Source organism: Pipistrellus kuhlii, unplaced genomic scaffold, assembly GCF_014108245.1.
Source record: "Pipistrellus kuhlii isolate mPipKuh1 unplaced genomic scaffold, mPipKuh1.p scaffold_m20_p_1, whole genome shotgun sequence".
NCBI lineage: Eukaryota > Metazoa > Chordata > Mammalia > Chiroptera > Vespertilionidae > Pipistrellus > Pipistrellus kuhlii.
The window spans coordinates 17,077,685-17,103,625 of NW_023425404.1; the positions used below are offsets into that span (position 1 = coordinate 17,077,685).

At 40.5% G+C, this 25,941-nt stretch overlaps 2 protein-coding genes across 10 annotated transcripts in view; one reads left to right on the forward strand and one right to left on the reverse strand.

Moving 5' to 3' along the window:
- RAD51B (RAD51 paralog B) overlaps positions 1–10,572 on the reverse strand; it is a 576,378-nt gene extending 565,806 nt beyond the window's left edge. For 2 of the 3 annotated variants that reach the window (XM_045579413.1, XM_045579411.1), the window contains exons 1-4: positions 10,461–10,571; positions 6,849–6,965; positions 5,589–5,702; positions 411–527 (exon numbers count right to left, since the gene is read on the reverse strand). In XM_045579413.1, the coding sequence (XP_045435369.1) occupies positions 411–527; positions 5,589–5,702; positions 6,849–6,932 (315 nt within the window). In that variant the 5' untranslated portion in view covers positions 6,933–6,965; positions 10,461–10,571. Of the gene's footprint in view, positions 1–410; positions 528–5,588; positions 5,703–6,848; positions 6,966–10,460 lie in introns of all 3 variants that reach the window. The other variant, XM_045579409.1, reaches the window with a different exon arrangement.
- Positions 10,573–11,617: 1,045 nt separating this feature from the next.
- The window catches only part of ZFYVE26 (zinc finger FYVE-type containing 26), a 63,231-nt gene continuing 48,907 nt past the window's right edge, over positions 11,618–25,941 (forward strand). For 6 of the 7 annotated variants that reach the window (XM_036433382.2, XM_045579429.1, XM_036433411.2 and 3 more), the window contains exons 1-9: positions 11,618–11,752; positions 12,218–12,494; positions 14,268–14,346; positions 19,553–19,642; positions 21,598–22,120; positions 22,500–22,630; positions 23,208–23,372; positions 23,515–23,603; positions 24,507–24,670. In XM_036433382.2, coding sequence (XP_036289275.1) covers positions 12,301–12,494; positions 14,268–14,346; positions 19,553–19,642; positions 21,598–22,120; positions 22,500–22,630; positions 23,208–23,372; positions 23,515–23,603; positions 24,507–24,670 — 1,435 coding nt within the window. In that variant the 5' untranslated portion in view covers positions 11,618–11,752; positions 12,218–12,300. The remainder of the gene's footprint in view (positions 11,753–12,217; positions 12,495–14,267; positions 14,347–19,552; positions 19,643–21,597; positions 22,121–22,499; positions 22,631–23,207; positions 23,373–23,514; positions 23,604–24,506; positions 24,671–25,941) is intronic. The other variant, XM_045579426.1, reaches the window with a different exon arrangement.

Sequence of the window (25,941 nt, forward strand, 5' to 3'; positions counted from 1 at the left end):
CCTGCAACCAAATTCTATCCTCAGCAGGAAATAAATATAGCTCATTTCAGTGCAACACTGTAATTTTCCCACATGCCAGTAAAATTGCAAATTTTCTTTCCTAATACACTAAGTTAGTGATTCTTTTTTAATTCCTCCAAATTGTTTAATATTATTTCATAATATTCAACTCTTTCCAAGTTAATTCAAACAAACAGCAACCAAAGCTGAGCAGTCAGTCAACAAGGATTTTTTTTTTAACATCTTGTTGCAGAGCAACTATACTAGACACTGAGTAGAAAACCATATCCTGGGTGCTTATAATTTAATTCAGATTAATATTCAAGAAAGAATGTGTTTTTTTAACTAAGTTTTTTTCCTGCTGAGAGTAATAGTTATTAAAAAGAAGGCCGGGAAAGTGTCTCCTTTACCTCTGAGAGGGATCCGCAAGCTACACCGCCATGCAGGGCTTCGTCCAAAGCAGAAAGAGTTGTAGGTAAGAATGCTGGCGAGACAACAGCAGACCTCCGTGCCTTTATCTCAAAAGCCTGAACAAGAAAAAGATTAACTTCTTTTCAACCTCCATATCTACTCAAAAACATAAACCAACTCCAAACCTCAAACTGAATCAGTTAGAATGCCAATTCCATCTTTTTATCCTCTATTATTTGTTTGTTTGACAAATATTTACTCTTTGCCAGGAACTGACTAGATGACATGGATATGATTTAACAGACAGCCCCTTCCCTCACAGTTCTTATAGTCAACCATCAGGACTAGAAATTGGACAATTTCTATACAATTAATAAGAGATATTGTGAAAGGGAAAGTGGAGGCATAAAGACAGTACACCTGACCTGGATTGTATAATCCAGGAAGACTTCCTGGAAGAGCTGGACTAAAAGCTAAAATCTGAAAAGCTGTTGGACAAGCAAAGGAAGTGTGCATTTCCTGCCAGAGAGAAAAATGTACAAAGAACGGTCAAGAAGCAATAAAAGCCGAAACCGGTTTGGCTCAGTGGATAGAGCATTGGCCTGTAGACTGAAAGGTCCCGGGTTTGATTCCGGTCAAGGGCGTGTACCTTGGTTGCAGGCACATCCCTAGTAGGGGGTGTACAAGAGGCAGCTGATCGATGATTCTCTCTCATTGATGTTTCTAACTCTCTATCCCTCTCCCTTCTTTTCTGTAAAAAATCAATAATATATATATAGATATATATATACTATATATATCTATATCTATATCTATATCTATATAGATATATATATAGTATATATATATCTATATATATATATATATTTTTTTTTTTTTTTAAAGCAATGAAAGGAGGACATGGAAACCAACAAAACAATAAAGACTTCATTTAGAACAGCTGAAAGATGGCGTGTGGCTGTGGTATGAAAGGCAATGAGGCTGGAGAAATAAGTAGGGGCCAAATCATAAAGAGCCTTGTTTAGAGTTTATGCTAAGAGCAACAGAATGACATGATCAAGCTGTCATTGGTTGGTGGGGAGTGGCTAAAAGGCAGGTGTGGCAGGCTGAGAAATATCCACATCCAATCCTGGGGACCTGGGAACGCCACCTTATTTGGAAAAAGAACCTTTGCAGATGTGATTAACGTGATTACCTGCCCACTGGTCACGTATGAGTATACTTGCCTCTTGCAATCTCTACAATTAAATTTTTCATTTTTATGAATGAAATGAAACCATAAAAATGCATTCATTCAATAAATTAGAGGGCCTACTGAGGCCATATACTGTGATTAGCTCTCGAAATACATGTACATGGTAAGCCAAATATACAAAGTCTACCCACTTAAAGTTTACAATTTAATAAATCAATGTCTCAAATCCAAGGCTCTTCTGCCCCTGTGAGGATGTAGGAAGACCAACATACTAATATTTATGAGCCATAAATGTGACAACTCTTCTCTAACTTTACCTATTGAATTCTTATTTCAGTTAAACCATGGATTACCACAGATTTTTTAAGGTTATATACAGGCACATAAAATAATTAGAAAAACTACTGTCAAAGTTGTATGACTTGCATCTGATTTAAAAATGCATGAATCTTACCCACAATCCATAACCAGGCAATGTGGGTGGACATGGGTGGGGACACTCTGTCAAATATGCAAAGGCAGCCCCCTCTGTCAGCATTAAAGTGCTTCACTTGCAATTACAAGTGTAATTATTAGAACAATAGATTTTTTACTCTCATTTAAAAAAGAGAGAGAGAGAGAGAGAGAGAGAGAGAGAGAGAGAGAATAAAATAAACTAAAAGACCAAAACTCCAGAAATAACAGTATGTGAATAAATGAGACAGAGTAATACGGTGATACAACATCCCGCCTGCTTTTCTTCTACTTTGATACTTGCTTCCTCTCAGACTCATTATTGTCTAAGCTCATCTTTAAAGGTTGGTTTCACTCGCCCAGCCAGCAAGGCTCAGTGGTTACATGTCGACCTATAAACCAGGAGGTCACGGTTCGGTTCCCAATCAGGGCACATGCCTGGGTTGCGGGCTTGATCCCCAGTGTGGAGTGTGCAGGAGGCAGCCAAGCAATGATTCTCTCTCACCATAGATGTTCCTATCTCTCTCTTTCTCTCCCTTCCTCTCTGAAATCAATAAAAATACTTTTTAAAAATAATAACAAATACATAAATGTTGGCTTCCATCAGGACTTGGTCTTAGTCAGGACTTGGATATACTTAACCTTCTAACTACAAAAACTTCCCAGGGAATTGCTGATCCATTCCCATGGCTTTGACTACCATATTTACACTGAGACTCCCAAATGCATCTTTCTAATGCAGACCTTTCTTCCAAGCTCCATGTCCATATACAGGTTGGGGCAAGAGTAGCTTTACAGTTGTGAGTACATTAAAAACAAAGCTTATTCTATATGATTTATTAATTATTGTTTTATTTTCTATTTGAACAATTGGAAACCTACCTTTGCCCCAACCTCCATTTAACTGCCTACTTCACATCTCCACTCAAAAGTTTCAAAGGCACCTTAATTTCAACAAGCCCTAAACTGAATTCATGATCTGACTTCCTCAAACCTGACCCTCTTCCAGTATCCCTTATCTCGGAAAAGGGTACCACCCTGTTTCTCAAAGCAAAACTCAAGGAATCATCTGACACTTTCCTGTACTCAACACTATCCAAAGACAATGACCAAATCCTATGCATTCCACCTCCTCAGTCTCTCTCATATTAATTAACATTAGAAAATCTGCATTAATACCACACTAATAACCCAGGCCACAATCACTTTCTTTCTGGAAAATGTTAATAGATATTATACCTAACTATTATTCACAAATATATCTTGCTCCTTTTCAATCACCTATGTTCAAAACTGAGTCTCTAAAAATACATTAAATTACACCCTGTTATAGCTTCTCAATGTTCCCAGAATAAAGTCCAAAATCCTTAACATTGTCTGCAGACCCTAACGATCTGACTCCTGCTTACTCCTTGACTTCATCTACTGCCATTCTCTTCCTCACCGCTGCATTCCATTCACACCAATTCGATTTTATGAACATGCAAGCACCATTCTGCTTCCTTCACAGGCTGGACCCTCTGCCTGGGAAGTCCTCCCCTCTCACCTCCCTTCCCAACTCCTTTGCTTATCTCTCTCCCATTCATCCTTCAGGTTTTGGCCTCAGTGTTGGTTCTTGTGGGAGCCCTTCCCTAAATTAAGTAATGTCTCCTGTTATTATTAAGTTTCAAGACTCCTTGAACTTCTTCTTCACAGGACTTACTACAATTAACTAAATATTTATGTAATTATTTGTTATTGTCTGACTTCTCCCACTAGACTATAAGCTACGGGAAGGCAGGAACTTTATCAATCTTGCTCACTACAACATCCCCAGTACCTGACAAAGTACCTAACACATGGCTGGACTCAATAAATATTGGTGGAAAGAATAAATGACTGAATAAATAGGCAAAAAAAATATTTACTGAAGGAACGAACGAAGGCTAAGCCAATGTTAAGGCAGGACTCAAATCTAAAGAATGCTACAAGAGTGAATTTATAGCAAAAGGGAAAGATGAGTTCCTGAATTGGCATTTGGAATGGTATCGGATTGGAAATGAAGTTACGATGTAAGTGGAGTCTAAAGTGAATTTCTTGCCCATGCTCTCTTATTACTTAACTAGAAATAGGCCATAGATATTGACTACATACAATTAAAAATATCAAATTAAAAGGTTTTGCCGAATCCGGTTTAGCTCAGTGGTAGAGCTTCGGTCTGCGGACTGAAAGGTCCCAGATTTGATTCCAATCAAGGGCATGTACGTTGGTTGCGGGCACATCCCTAGTAGGGGGTGTGCAAGAGGCAGCTGGTCGATGTTTCTCTCTCATCAACATTTCTAACTCTCTATCTTTCTCCCTTCCTCTCTGTAAAAAAATCAATAAAATATATATATTTTTTTAAATTAAAAGGTTTTCCTGGTGTTTCACAACCTTTGAAATAATAGCAGGTTATTCTGAATCTAGTCACAAAACCATCTCACTATTTTAACTCTAACTTCTCTGCTCAAAGTGAGCTGTCCAAAGCTAGAGATCACTGGCAAAGCTAATACCCTGTTTCCCCGAAAATAAGACAGTGTCATATTAATTTTTTCTCCCAAAGTTGCACTAGGTCTTATTTTCAGGGGATGTCTTATCTTTCCATGCGCTAAGTCTTATTTTCAGAGGATGTCTTATTTTCAGGGAAACACGGTAGTAGTGCCAAACCCCAACTGCGATTCTAATTCTCCTTCTTCCTGCTCTGACTTTAAGATATTTTCCTCAGATCACAAGCTAAAGCTGAACAAAAGAAAGTACTTAAACCGTCCATTGTTTCACAAGTCTCAAATGACACTACCTAATTTGCAGAATTGAACTCTACTTTATTGCTGAGTAGCTACCAAATTTCAACATGAGAGAGTAAAATAAGTAATTTACAACCCACATAAATAAATACATTTTGAAATCACTAAACAGACTATTAGGCAACTCTTATCTTGGAAAAACAATATCTTCTCTACCATGCATAAACTTACAATTTGAAAAGCTAAAGTCATGTGACAGAAAATATGAAAAAATAGTACCACCTGATGTTATAAAAGACTTTTACTCTTCTCAAGAGTGAGGATAAGTTTTTAAGTATTATTTATTCAACTAAGAAGCAATGCAAACCTAATATGTATACCCTATGATTTACAGTAAGTGATGATGGTATAAAGATAGGGGAAGCTATAATTAGAAGTACTGTATATTAACATTTAACCAAGAGGACCACAAATCCTACCCAAACAAACAAGAGAAAGATGACCATTTGAAATATCACTTTTAGCTCCAAAGGAAAAAAACTTTGTTTTGTCTCATTCCCATAATTAGGAACTATCTTCCATGAGCCTATAAACTACATAAATTTTCACATACCGGTATGTTCTCACTATAAAACTAACTCTCGTGTAACAGTCAATATTTTTGAGGTACTCATCTCTATTTTTGTTTCTGCCTCACCCCAAATAAGATGAAGAATAATATCAAAATAAAAATAATAACCAAATCATAATTTTAAAATATAATATACCGTTTGCATCCGTGGGGCACAGGCCTTACTGACCACACACAGAAGTTCATGGACACCTCGATAACTAAGGCCAGTGATCTTCATAAGCTCCAATGGGGAAAGACATAAAAAGTCCTAAAGAAAAAGGCAGACATATATAATACTTTTAACAATAAAGATTTTTTTAAAAGTCCTAAAGAGACATAAAGAAAAATATTTTAAACATATATGAAACAAAGATAGTGGAATCAAAAGGAAAAATCCAAGTGCTATTATCCATGTGTAGATAAAAGTGAAATTTATTGCAGATCAAATATTTATGTGATCCTTATAGTACTTGCCCTTCAAAATACGCCTGAACTAAAACATATGATAGTCTTAACTTGTAATTATTCTATTTAGTTGGCATATGCCAAAGGACTCACTTAGTAACATCACAAAACAGCAGCATCCAACCCATCTGTGTTTGAACACTGCACTAGTACCTGAAAAGTTTGGGCACAAATATCCAGAAAGTGTCAGGTGGAAATGTGTTTCTTCTTAAACTACATGAGATCATTCAGAGGAAGTGTTTGATAATTGACAGAGAGCCAAACTGACTATGGAATGAAATGTTAAATTTCATACCTTTAAGGGTGTTTCAAAATATGAATACAAAGACTATTAAATATATAACAGAAGAACCAAAAAGACCTTTAACACACAAAGAAATATCTTAAAATTACAACATATTCTGAAAGTCTGACTTATAAAGGATTAAATCCTAATCTAAAACCTTAAGTCACACTTAACCCAAAAGAGATTTGCTTCACTGTTGAGCTTAAAATTGCAACATCTTCTCTATACATTTTCTCATTCCATCAATAGGAAAATTATCCTAACTATTAATTTCTCCTGCTTTTAAGAGGAATTACCCATTTTGAATACCATTTCCTCATTTGAGTCATATTTCTCATGTAATTACAAGATTTATTTTAAGTAGGTGAAACTTCTCTAGAACCCCAAATAAAGGCACTTGTGTACTTCACTTTATCCCATGAGCATCCTTCTCCCCAAAATGTAAAAATATTAAACCTAGATAAATGAAATCATACTTGGAAGTATAGCCTACATGGCTCATCATTTAAAATTAGTCTATAGAGAAACACCATCAAGATTCCTTTTTATTCTACAAGCCTAAGTTTTTACATTTCAGATTTACTTAAAAGAGTTATTAAGGTATACTTAAAATTAATTTGTACTTGATGTTTCTCATTGGAAAAAAAATTAAATAAATTTTACCTGACAGGTAACAATCTGGTGTCTGTTCAGACGGTCACATAGCTCTTGTGATAAACCCACTCGTCTCAGTTTCTTGCTTCCCATGACTCCATATGTGGGGGAGTGAGGAAAACACACCTTGAAAAAGCATCAGAAAATAGCATAAGCAATAATTGATGGCTACTTTCTAAAACACTTTACACAATAAAAAAAATTCTTCAAATGTTTCCATGTGCATAGTGAAATGTACAGTATTTAAAATATTACTGATAAAATAAAGGAAGGCACACATACATACAGAGAAGCATATACTAGTACACAGAGAAACAAGGCAAGATAAAAATATACCGTTCACACCATTCTTTGATAGTTATTACATGAATATAATAATGCCACTTGACATTTGTAAAACATCTTGAGATTTTCAATGCATTTATTAATTTGCATGTATAAATAACCTTCCAGGCATAGTTTGAAACCTCTCCTAGAAAGTCTTTACTTTCATTGAGTTGTAACAATAATAAATTTATTGAGCGCCTACTATGCCAGGCACGGCTGCTATAAAATAGCACATTTAACCTTCTCAACAGCCCTGTAAGAAAGGTTATGGACCCCACTTTTGCATATGAGAAAACAAAAACCTTGAATGTTTAGCTATTCTATTATCACCAGAAACAGTAAATGATGGTTCCCAACTTCAAATCCAGGAAGTCTGACTCTGAGGTCTATCCTGTACTAATCTTGTACTCTACTGCAAGTCCATGATCATATTTAACTTCTATGAGTCTGAATCAAATGAGATTTTATTATCCCAGGTGTTGCCAGTATTCACAAGCTGAATTACTGTTCAGTATACTAGCTTCCCACACTCCCACTTACTATACTAACTGATCACACTCCCATATGCTAGGTGCTAGAACAGAATCACTGTGATTCCCTTAGTAATGTATGCAAAGGAAGGCTGTGTACCTCAGTGAGATGGCAAAAAAAAACTCTCTGGTTAGAATAGAAACAGGCACTCTTCATTGTTCCAGGGGATAAAGCAGTATAATTATCAGAAAAGTTTTCAAACAAAAATATATACTGAGAATATGGGTATTTATTTTCAATACCATGACCCAAATTTCTATCCAAATTCTCGGAATCAGATCATCTCTGCGTATCAGATTAAATCTCTCTCTCTTTCATATCCTCCCCACAAACACAGAATACATCCCTCACAATTCTCTTAGTGGGAACTTGTCAGTACTCATTTCTCTTTCCGCAGAAGAAATTTTACTAAGTGACATGTGCTATGTCATTGCCTAGTGTCTTTACAGATCAGGTAGTTCTGCAAAAGGGCACCATTTAGATGGATACATTCAATAAAAAAAAATAAAAAATAAAAAAAAAGGAGAGCAGTAAACCCCAAACTGCCTGGACTTTAACAATGGCCAGCTCCAGTCCTGGCCAGTGTGGCTTGGTTGAGGATCCTGTGTTGTACTGAAGGGTTGCTGGTTCAATTTCTGGTCATGGCATATGCCTGGGTTTCAGGCTCGGTCCCTGGTAGAGGGTGTGCAGGAAGCAATCCATCAATGTTTACTATCTGATCAATGTTTTCCTCTCTCTATCTCTCTTCCTCTCTAAAAGTCAGTTTAAAATCTTAAAAAACACACACAGCCCTAGCAGGCTTTGCTCAGTGGATAGAGCATTGGCCTATACACTGAAGGGTCCCAGGTTTGATTCCTGTCAAGGGCACATGCCTGGGTTGCAGGCTCAATCCCCAGTGAGGGCTTGCAGGAGGCAGCCGATCAATGCTTCTCTCTCGTCATTGATGTTTCTATCTCTCTTCCTTCCTCTCTGAAATCAATTAAAAAATATATTAACACACACACACACACACACACAAAGAAAAAACAATGACCACTTCTGTTACCTCTGTTAACTCTGCCTTTATTCAGGCCACTCCCATCAGTTGCCTGGACTATTGCATGCTGCTTCTAGTCACTCACTGCCTCACACACATATGCAAAATCCATTCATTTGCCTCTCTTACAGACACTCTTTATTTTATTTTACTTCATTTTTTAACCCTCATCCAAGGATATGTCTACTGATTTCTATAGAGAGGGGCAGAGAGAAACATCCATCCTCCCTCTCCAAAACACACACACACACACACACACACACACACACACACACTCCAACCAGGATTTGAATCCCGCTCCAACCAACTAAGCCACACACCAGGACCACAGGCACTTTTTAAACACACACTCTGCTAAGTTCTGGGATACAAGAATCATATTCCCTCCCCTTCGGCAACTCACAGTAAAAGTTGAAAAGAAATGTATACAAAAAGAACTAGTCATGCAATAAATATTGCCATTGGTATTTAAATGTGCTGTGGACAGGGAGGCACACCAAACTGTGTGCAAGGTAGCTTCCTAGAAAGTTGCTCCAATCCTGTCACTCTCATCCTTTAAAACTGCCCATGGAAACCCTTCAGGGTAAGTTCCTCAGGATTAAGACGCTTCATAAATCGATTCCTCCTTTCCCTCTCATTACTACATCGGATTGCAAGGCCCAAATCCTGACCTTCCTGGCAAAGTTACTTCACCTCCCACTGTTTTAGTTTATCCATCTGTAAAATGAGGGTAATTTCAAATATCTACTCCATAGGAATGAAATGAAAGTTGAAGGATTTCACATAAGGCTCCAGGTAAATCATCATTATCAGTTTGTTCAGCAAAACATCATTTGCTGCCTCACATGACCTGCTCTCCAGCCACCACAGTGTATTGGTAGGTTAGGCAATCATAGCCATCCTGCCTCCCTGACTTGCCTCCACAAAGCTTTAACCAAACTCAGCCTCTTCTTCTCCAATGTTCTCATCTTTGTACATATATTTGCCCGGTAATTAACGTATTATTATGGCTTATATGTTTGATTCTTCCACCAAAGACTGTAAGTTCCTGCTCTGTATGTGTGTGCATACGCCCATGTGAGTGGGAATGGAAGAGAGTCAACCCTGGAGATTGAATCCTCTCCTCCTCATTGAAAGAAAACGCCTCCTGTTAGATGTTCAATGAAAACTGTGAAGTAACAATAGCTAATATTTATTGAGCCCTTATTACGCCCACTACACTGTTCCAAGCGCTTCGGATGTTTTGCCCCAGTTTACAGATTAAAGACAAGGAGGCACTGAGTTGAAAACTTCCACAGTCTGTAACAGCTAGCATATGATGGAGTCCGCATTCGAATCCAGGGATCTGACTCCAAATTCCACATTATCTCCCTGAAGACGGGCAGGCCCTAAACTTCCCCAAAACACGGGCTCTCCTGTCTAGACCCCCCAACTGCCCGGAAGTAAAAGGGGGGTGGGCATGAAGAGGCAAAAACAACACGGCAGAATCCCCTAAAAAAAGAACAGTTTCAACAAGGCCCAGCTTCCTTGCAAACTTGCAAAAGAAGCTCCCAGATCCGCGACAGGGTTCGTGTTAAGATTCCTATGGACTTAAGGGGGCGTGCCCTGCACCCAAGAAAGATTCTCCGCTATCCCAACATGTATACCACAGGCCCAGAGAGGGAGCAGAAAATAACGCGCACACCCCAATTCCCCACAATTGCCCCCAAGATGAGACTTTCCAGTACCGGGTCTGTAGCATCCAACTTTCAAAGTTTCCCCCACCCATCACTCAGTTCCCCGCGGAAAATGCTGCAAAGCAACAACCTAAGCGCTGATTGGGTCGTCGTCGTGGGAAATATCCAATCATAGGCAGGCAGAGCCAGGTCGGCTCCGCGGCTTGCCGGGAGTTGTAGTTTTCACACTCTGAAATAAACGTCAGTTTCTCAGTCTAATGACTATCAAAATGCGGTTGGGGAACATAAGCAAAAAGTGTATGAAACCAGAACAAACCTTGCTTGAAGTGTCTTATTTATTTGTCACTACACTGAAAAAGTGCTTAATGGATCTGAGACTAGGTTAGTTTTCTGGAAATCCATCTACACAGGAGAGGTTGTGGAAGAAGCTTTTGGTTTGTTTTGGCTTGCTTTTTACATCACCCTTTGGTAGTGATTTATAGTTTGGGCAATGCTAAATAAAATTGCTCCAGCCGCGTCCCACGGCGTTTAAAAAAAAAAAAGTCCCGATTTTAAAACGCCGCGGGACGCGGGACAAATTGTTAAAAATCGGAACTGTCCGCCAAAAGCTGGAACTGTCTGGTCACCTTACTCTATCTATGTTATAATGTAGACCACTTTATTTTTTATTATTGACCTGCGTCCCTCGACCTGTCACCTGACTCGACTAAACTGAGCTCCTTGAGGACAGGGACCACAACTTGTTCCGCTTCGAAAGCGTAGCACACCGCTCAGTTAACGGTGGTCGAGTAAATGAGCAAATAAATGAATAGAGTTAAACAGAAGAAAATGGAAATGCAGAACGTAGGGTTCTGGGATTATAAAAGGGCCCAAGTATGCAGAATAAAAATGAAGGGGGATTCACGTCTTGCTCTGGGTCACCCCCCCTCCCCCGCCCCCAAAGGCCTGGCAAAGCGCTGATTGGAGCTCAGTAAACGCTGCCTTCAAACGCTAGGGAGAAAAGAGGGCGGAAGAACTGTTTCGCCACCCGCTCCTGCCGCGGAACGCGGAACGGAAGTCGGAGCGCAGAGGAATTGTCAAAACTAAAAGGAATGTTCCTCAGCCAGGTAGCGAGGCGCTCCCTCCCAGCCTCCGAGCTTTCCCTAGTTCCTGGAGGTGGTGTCACGTGACCCAAACAAATATGGCGCCTTATTTGCATCTTCCCTTCCATTGGCCAATAGGAGCGGCCGCTGTGCATCGTCAGCCCCGCCTCCCGCCTTGCAAGCTCCGCATGGGACCTGTCACCTGACCCGACTGAAACATGGCTGCGCTGGGGGCCCTGTGGCTGTGGGCACCGGCGGCGGGTGAGTGTCAGGCACCCCAGAGAAGGCGGGGGCGCTCTCCAAGACCCCTGCAGGGAGCGTCCCTGCGCCCCCACCCTACCGCCCTCCACTTCTGACATGGACTCCCCCCCGGACCCCTAATCCTCTGCCTTACGGGAGGGCTCCATCTAGGGGGGTTCCTGCTGAATGTCTCACCCTTAAGGGGGCGACCACCTGGGGATTCGGACCCGGGCTGCGTCTAAAGTTCCGGAGGAGCTGCGAACGGGGAGTTTAGGGGCTGTGCCTCGGGATAATACAACCGTTAATATTAATTGAATGTTAGATGCTCGTAGAGAGATGAGACCCAACCCTTGGGGGAAAGGTGTAACTTCTCAAAGACAGGAACATGTCAAATCGATCTTGCAGTGACCAGTTGGGCTGGTAGTTACTAATTGTCTAAATACAACTCCTTCCATTTCCTCTCACTCTGGTGTGTACGATTAATAGGAGGTGATCCACGAAGGAGAAAATTGAGCATGTGTTCTGCGTGATTCATCCCTTTCTGTCTCCCTGCACTCTGTGCTGGGAAAATGCATCATCCATTTGGAAAAGAGGAGACCGCCTCCCAGAAGGAGCTTTTTGGATTTTTCTGTGAGTGCCTTCGGAGAGGAGAGTGGGAGCTGGCACAGGCATGTGTGCCTCAGCTACACGAGGCAGAAGGGGATGTCCCCAAGAAGGTGGAGGATATTCTACAGGCGCTGGTGGTGTGTCCACATCAGCTGAGGTAAGGGATCTCTCTTCCTGGCAGGCAGTCCCGGGGCAGGGGACACAAGGTTCAATGTTTGGGCGCTGGTCCATGAGCCTCACTCAACGACTACCTGAAGAATTAGCAGAGGGGGGAGTGTATTTCACATGCTCTGAAATTTTACCTCTGTAATACATACCTATTACTTACTTAACATTGGCTTGAATTATCATTTGGAACTGTGCTTAAGCTTGGCCAGCAAATTGTATATAGAACCACCATTTCTTGTTTATTATCATTAAAGTAGATGGTGGGACTGCATTGAAAAGCATTTTCTTTGCCTCAAAAAAACAAAACAAACAAAAAAAACCCTATTCTCTTCTGACTTATGAAATTGATGTGAATTAATTCACTTCAAAACTACTGGGAGTGAAATCACTTAAAGCTTTTTTTAAAAAATAATTGTACTCCAAGAAGTGCAAAAATCATACAAAAAGTACCCTTTCAATAGCTTCCCCCAGTTGTGACATCTCATAATAGTACAATAGCAAAACCAGGAAATTAATATAGGTAATGACTGTTAACTAGACAATTCCGTTTTCACTATGATTTGATCTGCATTCATTTTAATGTGTGTAGTTCTATGCAACTTTATTCATATGGATATTCATGTAACTATAATCAAGATACACAATTATTTCATCACCACAAAAGAATTCTATAATCAAGATACACAACTCTTTCATCACCACAAAAGAATTCCATCACTCCCTGAGCATCCCTCTTTGTATTTTAATCTCTCCTTGCCCACTGACAACTATTGCTCTCTATCTAAATATTTAATGAAATTCTTTCTGACAGTGCTAATAACTAATGGTATAAGAATTAAATGTACTATTCAGTTTTTCCCTCAATTTTCATTACTTTGGCAATTATGTTATATTAAGTACTGTATTAACATATATGGGGGACAAAAGTAGGTTTATAGTTGTGAGTATGTGAAACAGTCTATTCCCATATTATTTATTAATTATTATATTATTTTCCATATGAACAACTGTAAGCTTACCTTTGCCCCACTCTATATATGTTAATATAGTACTTAAAATTTGTGTTCCAGCCTATTACTGTCTAATTTAAATTACTAATATCAAAGAAAGGCTTTTGAGGTCCTGTAACCCTCTTTGTAGCATAGGGTTAGAAATAAATTTTTGTTAAGTTCCTTTTTTCTATAAAACCAGTTGATTCAGTTTCTGTTTTCAAGAATATACTTTAGATAGCTTTGCTTTAATGGTTTTCTATGTAATAGCTTGTTTAAAAATAATAAAGACTAGATAGGGAGGTAGAGGTAGGTTTAAGACCTTTTTTTCTTTTTTATTAAAATTGCTAGCTCTATTCTGATTCTAGTTTTATTGATTTGCCATGTACATTTGAAAATTTTATCATTAGAACATCTTGCCTGTTCAGGTTTAAAATAGACTGAGCATTGCCAAAACTGGTTTGGCTCAGTGGATAGAGCGTCGGCCTGCGGACTGAAAGGTCCCAGGTTCGATTCCAGTCAAGGGCATATACCTTGGTTGCAGGCACATCCCCAGTAGGGGGTGTGCAGGAGGCAGCTGATCTAGGTTTCTCTCTCATCGATGTTTCTAACTCTATCCCTCTCTCTCCCTTCAACTCTGTGAAAAATCAATAAGATATTTTTAAAAATAAAATAAAATAGACTGAGCATTGAAATCTAAATGTTGGATGGCAAAAGAGAAAAAGTCAGTAGAAATTCTTTGTTTAGAAATTCTTCCTTTTTATGTTTTTCAGATGTGGACAGGACATCAACCCTCAAAAATTAGCCTGGGTCTGGCTTCTTGTACTGGAAAAATGGTTTGCCCAAGAAAAAGTAAGTAGGTTTCATTTCAGATTTTCTCCAGAGACTGAGAACAGTTTGGCAGTAGTTATGAGGTTTCCCTTCTGTCTGTTACTTCCTTTATTATGAGGTTTGTAATATCCTCTCTCTGTACTGACAGTGAGAATGGCTTACATTTTTATTGATGTCTTCTTACCTAAATTCACTCATTAATTCACTCACATAACGTTAGCGTGTAATACCATTTGAGGTGATACCATTCTGCTAACTATCATCATGAGAGTTGTGCCTGAACAGAGCTTTGCAGAACTTGGTGAAAGTGACAAGGTCGGGAGTGACATATGACTCTCTTAATTTCCAAGTATTAGAGAATGGACTGTGTTGAAACTTGTTTGTTCTTCCAAAACCCTCATTTTCACTAGCCCAGCCAGTGAAATCTTGTCGATTTAAACCTCATTATTAATAAGTTAGTAATTAACATGAATTGAATGATAACTTACCAAATATAAAAACAAAGTGAGCAAATAAATCCTGAAAGAAACTTGTGAGGAAGTGCGCTTTTTTTTTCCCCCCAAAAGAAAAATTGCCATAAAAAGCCTTTTTATTTTTTTAACTTTAACTTTATTGGTTTTAAAGGAAGAGAGAGAGTGAGAGACAGAGGCATCAATTGGTTGCCTCCAGTACACCCTGACCGATAATGGAAACTGCAGTCTGAGTACATGCCCTGACCAGGAATCGAACCCGCCACCTTCTGGTGTACCTGGGAGTCAACCTTGGAATTCGGTCCATTCTCATGGAGAGATTAACAACCTTGTTGCCCAAACAGTGGAGTCCCACCCCAGCCTCCTACCTCCCCAGGCCTGTAATCCCTACTTCCCCAAACCTATAACTCATATTTTCCTGTGTAATATTTGTCCTACTCTATATACTAAGCAGATGACTTCTGGGGAGCTGCAGAGCAGATTTTTATGGATGACTTGCTGCTCTCCCATTCTGCCAGCAGTATTGGAATAAACATGCATATATGATTCAAAAAAGAAAGAAAGAAAAAAAGAAATTGATATCTGTTAAAGGTATTTCTCTGAGGCAATTTTTATTAAACCTCAGATTTTAAGATTCAAGTGAGGAATCTGATTAGAAGAAAAATGACTGGCCCAAGGTCATACCATGAAGCTGGCAAAATTAGAGCTGGAACCAAGATCTTCTGATTTTGAATTCCCATTCCTTTGCTTTTTCCACCTCTATATTAGTTTTAGCCTTCATGGGCTTAAAAGTAAGAACCTATATGTTCTATTTTGTGAATATCTATAATTTAGCCTGATTTTCTTCTTTACTCCCATCAGTCATCAGAATTAATTTTGTCTTCAGTTTCAGTTGTACTTCACCCCTACCCTTCTCTCCACAGAACTGTCAAAAGTAACAGAAATTACTAATCTAAATATATTTCTTATTCAGCCATTTGCCAGTTGTCTGCAAAAAGAAATGATGAAAAAAATAGGAGGAAAAAAGAGAAGCATAATTGAAAAATAACCCCAGGCTAATTAAGAATTGACTATAGATTCAAATTTAAAAGAGAAAAACGAGCTAAAATGTTTAATAGTGGCTTCAAATAGAAAAAGAAAAAAAATAATTTTATTGTTACTAAGGATATTTCCAGTACTATGGAATTTATCAACCAGATGAATTACTCTCGCTGAAGGGTATTTGCTTACTTTATGGCTGATCGGTTACTTATTTTATGGGCACGTGACTCAACCAGGTCCTTAGCATAGACACAGGGCTGTTCTTGCTTTTGCCAGCACCGAAGTTCCCTCGGTCCATAAGGTTCCAATACCTTAGTTACTTAAAAAGTTTTAGGACTTTTAAACTTTAAACAAGGACCTCAGAGAATTTTAAAACTTTATGCAAGGACTAAGATTTCAAGTGAATTCTTGGAGTAGTTCCTCAAGGCCAGCCATTATCCTGGAGTGGCTTTCATCTTCCGGGCAGTAGCTGGCGGCCTGTCCTTTTGCAGTCTCCCACCTCTTGCCAAAATCTTCCTTTGTAGTTATTAGTTGAAACGATGATTCCATTTTCCCTCTCCTTTATATCTTGTAGTGATTTAGCACTACATGAGTAACTGCAGAAATGTTCACTGCCATGCTGCTTCTGATAGAGGGAAGCTGGAAACAACGCCCATGTCCAATGCAGCATGGACTCATCTGTTTGTAAAATGCCTTTATGAAAATTGGGTGGTAAACAAATTGGCATGGAAAAAATGTTCATGTCTGCCATGTGGAAAAAAGACTTAGAAAACATTTGGTATGCATGCTTAGATGCATGGCCTGAAATGGCCTGAATGCCCTTATATCTATCACAGTATTAATAGTTCTTTTTAACTGCTTTGCTTTTATAGTAAGAAAGTCTGTGCTTAGAAACATGAAACAAATTCTTGCTTGTTTTAAAAACGTTAGTCATTTATGGCCATGCATATGCATAATATAATTTCACCAGTGAAATAAAATATAAATTAATTAGAATTCTAGATTAAAGTTCTAAAATCTTAACGAGACTTTGTTCTTTTATTAAGGGCTGCTGTCTACACATCTTACCTGTTCCTTCCCTTTAGTCCTCAGTAGAAGCACTAATATTTGCTTTCCGGCATGAATTTTCTCCAGCTTCCAATCACTAGTGTTATGCAAGCATTCAGATGGCATAGGTGCATTAGAGAAGGGTGTGGTAAGAAGAAATAGGAATTTTGAAGCAAGAACATGCCAGATCATGTTAGCCTCTGATGTGATTTATGAATGGCATGAATAAAATAAGTGTGATCTTGTGTTATAAACTCCCCTCCCACAAAATCCTGCAAATACTTCCTGCCTTGAGGTGGAAGACCTTTCAATAAAACCCAGCTTCTGGAAGCTTTAACCAACTATATGATTTACAGTTGTCTCTAATATAAAGCTATGTTTGTCAAGATTATTTCTACGCTTGATCTATTTGTATTTGTGTCTGGAGAAAAGGGAGACTATAGTTTTAGTTTTAAGAACTTGGTGAAGGGAAGTAAATGTGAAACAAGTTAGTCCCGAAAGAAGCAGAGGCTTTCTCTTCCTTTATACATAGCGAGTGTCATTAGCAAACACTGGGATCACTTTTTCCTTTTCATGCTTGAAGTAATTGGAAAGTACTTCCTAACCATTTCTTCTTTAGTAAAGATTTTTTTTTTAAATGTCTAATTCTCCCACAGGTTTGTTTGATTTAGAGATTAAATGAGATTTTTTTTTTAAACATAGCACATAGTACCTGGCTCATAATAAGTGTTTAATAAACATTAGGTCCTTTCTGTTTCCTTTTGTTTTCCAACTTATAATAATACCAAATCAAGGATTTGGACCAAAGAGGATGATGTGGTTCACACCTTCACATGCTTACTCATAGCTGGGTATTTTGGTCACTGCAAGGGAGGTTATTTTTTTTTTTTTTTAATATTTGTTGTTAAAAGTATTGCATTTATCCCCTATTTCCCCTGATTGACCCCATCTAGCCCTTCCCCATCCCCCTTCCCAGGCCTTCATGACCCTATTGTCAGGGTCCGTGAGTTATACATATATATGCATACAAGTTCTTTGGTTGATCTCTTCCCACCCACCCTCACCTTCCCTCTGAAATTCCAGTCTGTTCCATGCTTCTATGTCTCTGGATCTATTTTGTTCATTAGTTTATTTTGTTCATTGGATTCCACATATGAGTGAGATCATGTGATGCTTGTCTTTTTTCAACTGGCTTGTTTTGCTTAACATAATACTCTCTAGGTATTTGGGAGGTTCTTGGAGAAGGGACTTCATGTGACAGAAAAAGTCCCATGAGCCTAAACCGGTTTGGCTCAGTGGAGAGAGCATTGGCCTGCGGACTGAAAGGTTCTGGGTTCGATTCCGGTCAAGGGCATGTACCTGGGTTGCAGGCACATCCCCAGCAGAAGGTGTGCAGGAGGCAGCTGATCGATGATTCTCTCTCATTGGTGTTTCTAACTCTCTATCCCTCTCTCTTCCTCTCTGTAAAAAATCAATAAAATATATTTTTTTAAAAAGAAAAAGTCCCATGAAATGAGCAAACCTTGGAGTCTGAGGCTGACCAGTGTGAGGTTTAAGTGTTAGTATTTAAGAGGGGTGTGCATCCAAGTTTATCTGTCTTGTTTATAAAGAAAACTATCTCAACACATTTCTAGGAATTTAATGGTTATCTTAGAGAAACAGCAGAAATAAAAGTAACTGGAGAGATCAAGAAGTGTTATTTTTGTTTTGGGCCCATATACCCCGGCCACGCATGATGTTCATCTGCAACAATTGCAAGGTGTTCAGGTTCTGTAAGCCCAAGTGTCATAAAAACTTTAAAAAGAAGCTCAATCCTTTCAAGGTCAAGTGGACTAAAGCATTCTGTAAAGCGGTGGATAAAGAGCTTACAGTGGATAATCCATTTGAATTTGAAAAATGTGGAAATGAACCTGTCAAATAGCCATGAGAGCTGTGGAATGAAATGATTACTGCACTGAAGAGAGTCGAAGAGATCAAATAGAGACATCAAGCAACATTTATAAAGAGTAGGTTAAAGAAATATAAAGAACTACAGAGCCGAAACCAGTTTGGCTCAGTGGTAGAGCGTCGGTCTGCGGACTGAAAGGTCCCGGGTTCGATTCCGGCAAGGGCATGTACCTTCGTTGCGGGCACATCCCCGGTAGGGGGTGTGCAAGAGGCAGCTGGTCAATGTTTCTCTCTCATTGACGTTTCTAGCTCTCTATCTCTCTCCCTTCTTCTCTGTAAACTATCAATAAAAATATATATTAAAAAAAAAAAAGAACTACAGAAAGCTCAGGACATCAAGGAAGTCAAGCATAACGAGTATCTCCGCCAGGCCCCGTTTGCATGCAGAGGAAAGCAGCTGGCAGACAAAATGGTACAGAAACTACAAGAGGCTGTGGACATGGCAGTTGTTTCTGGCAGTCTTACTGTTTAACCATTTCTATGAGCACATTGGAGAATCTCCATGGGAGATTTAGAACCTCTAAATTATTGATTTATTTTTTAACATCAGGTGACTCAAATAAAAAGGTGACTTGGATAATGGTATCAAGTAGTCTTTATGTAATAACTGGTGACAAAAATGCATGGCTAGTGATGTTTAAAATAAAATTTTTGAAGTATTTATAATTTATTAACTAAAGAATATGCTTAATCACTGTGCTTACTTCTTATGATTTTTCTAGAAGTCACTCCCAGCTGTTTTCCGGAGAAAGCTAGAATTTCTTTTATTATCAGAAGACCTTCAAGGTAACATTCCAGAGGACATCCTCCAGGTGAGAGAGGGCTTGGGAGCTGTCTGCCCAGAGTCACAGTTACTCGACCAGTTCAGCTTCCAGGGATCCGGCGGAGACAGGTCCCCTAGATGCTGGCTGTGTGCTCTGTTCTCAGGCAAAGCCAGGCTAGATAGAGGCCCCTCTGAGGGGAGTTTAAAATTAGGATAAACTTAACTGATTTTAGAATTCTCAGAGGTGTATTATCCAGAAGTACTAAGTACAACTATGAATTAAAGTGTGTGTTTTTTTCATTTCATGTAAAAGGAATATATAATTTGGATTTAAACTATGTATTGTATTTGACTTTTCTACCAGTATATGGTAAGGAATGTGAAGGGAGACAGAAAATAATTTTTGTTGAATACGTGGTTCTGTAAGAACTACACTGAATGTGTTAGAGTTAACATTGTCTGGGGCTAGATTTAAACTAAGTCTTTTTTTTTTTTTTTTTAGTTTTTGTTTATTGATTTAGAAAGAGAGAAGAAGGGTGAGAGAGAGTAAAAAACATCTATTTGTTGTTCCACTTATTTAGGCATTCATTGGTTGATTTTTGTATGTGCCCTGACCGGGGATTGAACCTACAACCTTGGCATATCAAGATTACACTCTAACCAACTGAGCCACCAGGCCAGGGCTAACCTAAATCTTAACTAGATCTATACTTGAGTGCCTGAGATATGCTCTGAGGCTCAGTACTTACTTTCTTCATCACTCTACCATCAGCTAACAAAGACACATTAGCTGTAGGATTTAAAGTACATGCTTTCACTTATATTAAGTCAAGGACTCATAGTTCTGTTCCCACCTGGAGGCAGTTTAAGAAGAAGCATCCCTGAGCACCATCCATAGGCATGGCATTAAAGCACCCCCTTTTCTCCCTCTGCACCCACCCTGCAAACAAATTATAGGCTATAGCAGGCGTCTTCAAACTACGGCCCGCGGGCCACATGCGGCCTGCAGAGGAGTCTGATCCGGCCCGCCAGGTTTTTTGGGCAGTGAGCGCAGCCGAGGTGTTACAGTAGGAATTAGTAGTTCATATAGTCCGGCCCTCCAGCTCTCTGAGGGACCGTGATCTGGCCCCCACTTTAAAAAGTTTGAGGACGCCTGCTAGAGCAAGCATGTCAAACTTGCCTTTAAGGGCTTAGTCTAGTCAGGGAGGAGGGACTAACAGACACTTGAGACAATTGTAAACCATGTGGTCCTAATTGCGATTACATTGAAAGCCCAATAAAAAGGGAGAGTTGTGTGGGTTGAACATATTGGGACTAGGATTTAGATCAAAGATTTAAAACTGATATGTAATGTTCTTTATTATTTTACTTTTTAAATTGATTTTAGAGAGAAAGGCAGGGAGAGGTAAAAAAGAGAGAGAGATACAGAAAGTGAGAGAGAGAGAGAGAGAGAAACATCAATATGAGAGAAACCTTGATCGTTTGCCTTCAGTATGCACCCTGACTGGAAATCCAAACTGATATCTTTTGGTTCACAAAACGATGCTCCAACCAACAGACACACAGTCCAGGGTGTGTAATGTTCTTTTAAAAATTGAATTGAAATGTCTTGAGTTGGGCATAGTGTCATACACATTTGTTACTTGCTTGGCCTATGAGTTTGTAGTCCCTGATTTAGAGCAACAGTGCACGTTTTGGAGGCAGTAAGGGACAAGTGTGAGCATAGAGGCCTTGGGCAATTGACTTCATCTCTTTGCCTCAGTCTCCTCATTTGTAAAATGGGGATAATAGTAGTGTCTTCCTCTTAAGGTTTATTTTTCTGTGTAAAGGGCCTGACATGTAGTAACTACTGCAGAAGTGTTTGCTACAGCTACTGTTTTATACACACACACACACACACACACACACACACACACACACTGAAAAGAGGAAACATAAAGGCATACAGGTGATCACATTCTAGACATGCTCAGCATGCATCCCTTCTCTTCATCCTCTATTTAGGAGCTGTATGAGGCTTTATCACAAGGCACCGCAGACCCCGTGCTTGACGAAAATCGAAGGCCGGAGAGCTGGACCCTTCGGCTCAGCTCAGAAGCTGTCTCTGTGCTCTTGGGTCTTCTGAGCCAGGCTCCCCAGCCAGCGCAGGCCCTGCTGGACCTTCTGCTTGGGGAAGATGATGGCGCCGGCCCTGGTGGCTGGCCTCTGCAGAAGGCGCTGGTGGACCGCATTCGAAAAGCACTGCGAGCTTTGCAGGACCCCGCCCCTGGGCCCCTGGGGGATGTGGAGGCCATCTACGCAGCCCTGCGGACTCTGCGTTGCCCTGCAGAGCCCCTGGGGGCTGCGCTGCGTCTCCTGTGTGAGGAATTACTGGAGGCCTGCAGGACTGAGGGCAGTCCCCTACAGGAGGAGCGGCTGCTCGGCTGCCTGCTGCACAAGGCTGGACGGGGCCTGCTCGCCCTGTACGGCCAGGCCTATGCAGAGAAGGCCGCAGTGAAGCCACTGAAGGCGGCCTTGTCGGGAGAAGGTGTGTTCCCTTTGCTGCTGCCCCTGTGTGCTGGAAACCCCACTGTGCCCCGCCTCTCTGGCGTTCCCCTCGGCTGGAGCCTTTCCTGTTGCTCAGAGGATCTAATAGGAAAGGCTAAGCGAAAAAGGGGGAGGCATTTTCTTAAAAGCACAGACTTAATAGTCTAGGCTGGAGTGGTGATGGGAAAAAAACAAAGTAATTACAATAGCAGCAAAGAGCTTTTCAGAAGCTACTGAGAGAAGGAAAGGGCCTTTAATATAGAAGTATAGGAAGCCCGGTTTAAGTTTTTAAAAGCATGAACTCTAACAATGGTGTTTCCAATGGGCTTAGGAAAGAAGGGCTCTGGTTCCCCAGTGACCCTGTCTGGTTTGATTTTCAGTCTCACCGGATCATCTAGATCCCGAGCGGGCAATGCTAGCCTTGTTCTCCAATCCCGACTCGGCCGAGGCTTGGAAACTGGCCTATTTCTACTGCCTGAGCAACGGCAAGCACTTCCTCGAGCAGATCCTGGTAGGTCAGACGTAAATGTTTCCCACCACAGAGGTACCCAGGGACTCCACAGGCTTTTTCTTTCCTCATTTCTCTCCCTCTCATTTACCCAGCACAGCAGTCTAGTCAGTGGTGAGCATTGGGTTCTGTCCATCCCACAGTCCCGGGGAAGAAGTCTTCCAGAACCAGCGTCGTTCATAATTAGAGCTGCAGTCATTTTGCAAGCAGTCCTTTGGCAGGAATTACAATGTTGGATTCTTGTAAGCTTTATGGAGGGTGCGAGGAAGAAAAGACAGTGGTAACAGTGTATTGTCTAGCTGACAGGAATTTAATTATGTACTCTAAATTTCTCCCAGATTGCTACTGAGCTTCAGTTTATTCCATTAGTTATTTGTTAACCTCATCCTATGTGCCCTGTACTGTGGAAGTCAGTGCCTGCCTTCAAAGAGCTTATGATCTAGAGGTTTTATGGACTTTTTTTTATTCAAGTGGCTTCTTCTTTCATTGTCAGAAACCTCCCTGCTATGCCTAAAAGCTTCTTCCCCTAATGAGCAGCAAGTCCATGTATCTGTCTACAACAGCCTCCTTTTACTTACAGGTGACAGCACTGACACTGTTGAAAGAGGAAGACTTCCCAAGTCTTGGCTGCTTATTGGATAGAGAATTCCGGCCTCTCAGTCGACTGCTTGTGCTCCTGGGCTGGACACACTGCCAGAGCCTAGCATCAGCCAAGAGGTTGCTGCAGACACTTCACAGGACCCAGGTAACTTGCTCTGCAGCCTGAGCTGCTCAGAAGTGAGTGCTGTGGGACTTTGGGCTGAGGCAGAATGCGAGGTCCTGGGGTTCATTACGGTCTCTGACCCCAGATGCCTGAGTCACCGTCTCTTTCTTCTCTGTCCGTACAGGACCAGGGTGGTGATAAGCTCCTCAGGGATGCCTGCAATGGGCTGTGGGCTCACCTGGAGGTCCTGGAGTGGTGTGTGCAACAGAGCAGGTACAGCCCTGTGTAGTCTTCCCACCATTGGCCACACTTGATCCTGTTTTCTGTGCATGTGACCAATTTCAACACATCTTCCACATAACGATTTGAGTTGACATTGTTGACCAGCAACTCATAATTATTCCAACTATTAATCCAGGAATGAAACATAAGTAATCATTTTCACTATAGCCATAAGGTTATAACTAGAGGATAATTTAAGGATGACATTGATAAAGAACAATACCTCATATTTCCTGAGCACTTATTATATGCAAGGCATAACTCCAAGCTCTTTATGTGGATGATTTCACTTAAGCCTCACAGTACTCCTATGAAGTAGTTACCAATATTATCCTAATTTTAAAGGTGGGCATCTGAAGCCCAGAGGTGACATGCCCAAAGTGACAGTAATGTGGTCCACATTCTTCGCCATGTGTTATCCCGATCACACTTGTATTCAGTAATGTTTCCCTGATAAATTAGCCTCAGGACTTCCCCAGAACTGGGTTCCTTTTCTTCACCTGCTTTCCCCACGCTTCCTGAAGTAGAGTAGGCAGAATGGGAAGTAGTGAGAGACCGTTACTCAGAGGAAAGCGGAGAAGCTGTGCCGCTTCTGAGCTGGGAAGACACAGAAATTGGGAAGCTTACTCTGCAGGTTTTTTTCTGGACCCCTTTGACCAAGAAGGCCCTCTCTAGGGCCTTTCTAGATGAGTAGAGCTGATTTTATGGATGTACTTCCCAGAAACTAAATAAATGCTCTGCTGTATCCCAGACCAACTAAACTGTAGTGTTTGGGTAAGTGAAACCTATGTGTTATGGGCCAGGCAGCAAGAGAAAGAGAGAATCGAGAATGGTCTTTCTCAGAGAAATTTTATAAACTGCCTCTCCTCCCATTCTCCCATCTTTTCCTTCCAGCAGCCCCATACCAAAGAGGGACCTCTTGTGTCATTTACACGGTGGAGACAGCCACTCAGTGCTCTACTCTCTCCATCACCTCACAAACCTTCCAGCCCTCAGGGAGGAAGAAGTTCTCAAGCTCTTACAGAAGGTGCCAGCCAAGGAGCCCCAGCAAGAGCACGGTAAGTTGGTGATGGAGTCACTGGGGCATGGTTTCCTCTTAGGACAATCTTGCCCAGGTTCCTTTCAGTAAAGACTTATCTAGGTATAATCTGTCAAAATGGGCTAGCAGGTGCCTCTAAATTAGTGCTGTTTGTCCCAGTGAGATCATGAGGTGTAGGAATATGCCTCCCCTCTCTGGGTGAGGTATAGGGAACCATATGAGAACAGTTTCATAGGAACCTTGTCCTCTGGAACATCTCAAGAACCATTAGGATACTCTCATGCCAAGAAACAGAATTAGGAACTGCTCTCTGAATTTGCAGCATTATCTCTGGCAATATTTATGCAACTCTTGGTGAGTCTCTCCATTCCTCATACGCTTTCTCACAGCACACGTTGTGTCTACCCTCTTTCCTTCCCATAGCTCCCTCATGCTCTATTGAACACATAAAGCAGTTTAGAAGACTTGCGTGAAACAATAGCAAAGTCTTGTTTTAATCTTAGATCTTTGCTTAAAACTAAAGTCTCCATTAACAAGCTCTTTTGCTCTCAAAAATGTTATCATAGTGTAGACACAACAGGCCTGGGACATTTGGCTTTGAGAGAAACACACCTTCTCATATGGCAGTAGATGTTGCTCAACCTAGAAATCTCTTAGATTGACTTTGAGAAAGGATGTACCACTAACTGGAAAACCCGTGTCACTACATTCTATATTTTTTCCCAGGAAGGTAGGAAACTTGATTAACAAATTTCCTAAAGGAACTGGAACTTTCTGTTTACCTACAAGTACAAAAGGCTTCCAAAGAAGTGGTTTAAATCTGAAACCTGGTGACCCACCATGACACACTTAGACCTTATAAAAGGTGAAAGAGGAGCAATAATAGGACTGGGACCAGGGTGAGGCAAGAGAGGCATCTGGGATATAAAATTTAAGGACCGCTTACTCTCAGGGTTGTGCAGTGCTTGCAAGTCCTGGCCCTGGGCAATAATGCCACGTAGAAGCCAAGGGCGTGGAACAATATTGATCTCATCCTCTTTCTTACCCTGACTTTGGCAAAACTGAGCTTCCTATAAGAAGTAATTACTAAGAAGCCTATACATAGGGATTTATTGCACCATCCTAATAGCAAAGCATTCCTAACTGCTGCAGTGCCCTGCCTCAGTAGAACTATATGCAGCCATCAGAAATGCAGTGTATGAAGAAGCATAATCAAATGCTTATACTATCATTTATTTTTAAGAAGTAGGAAAGTTAAATAGTATAGAAAATGTCATTATACACAACATA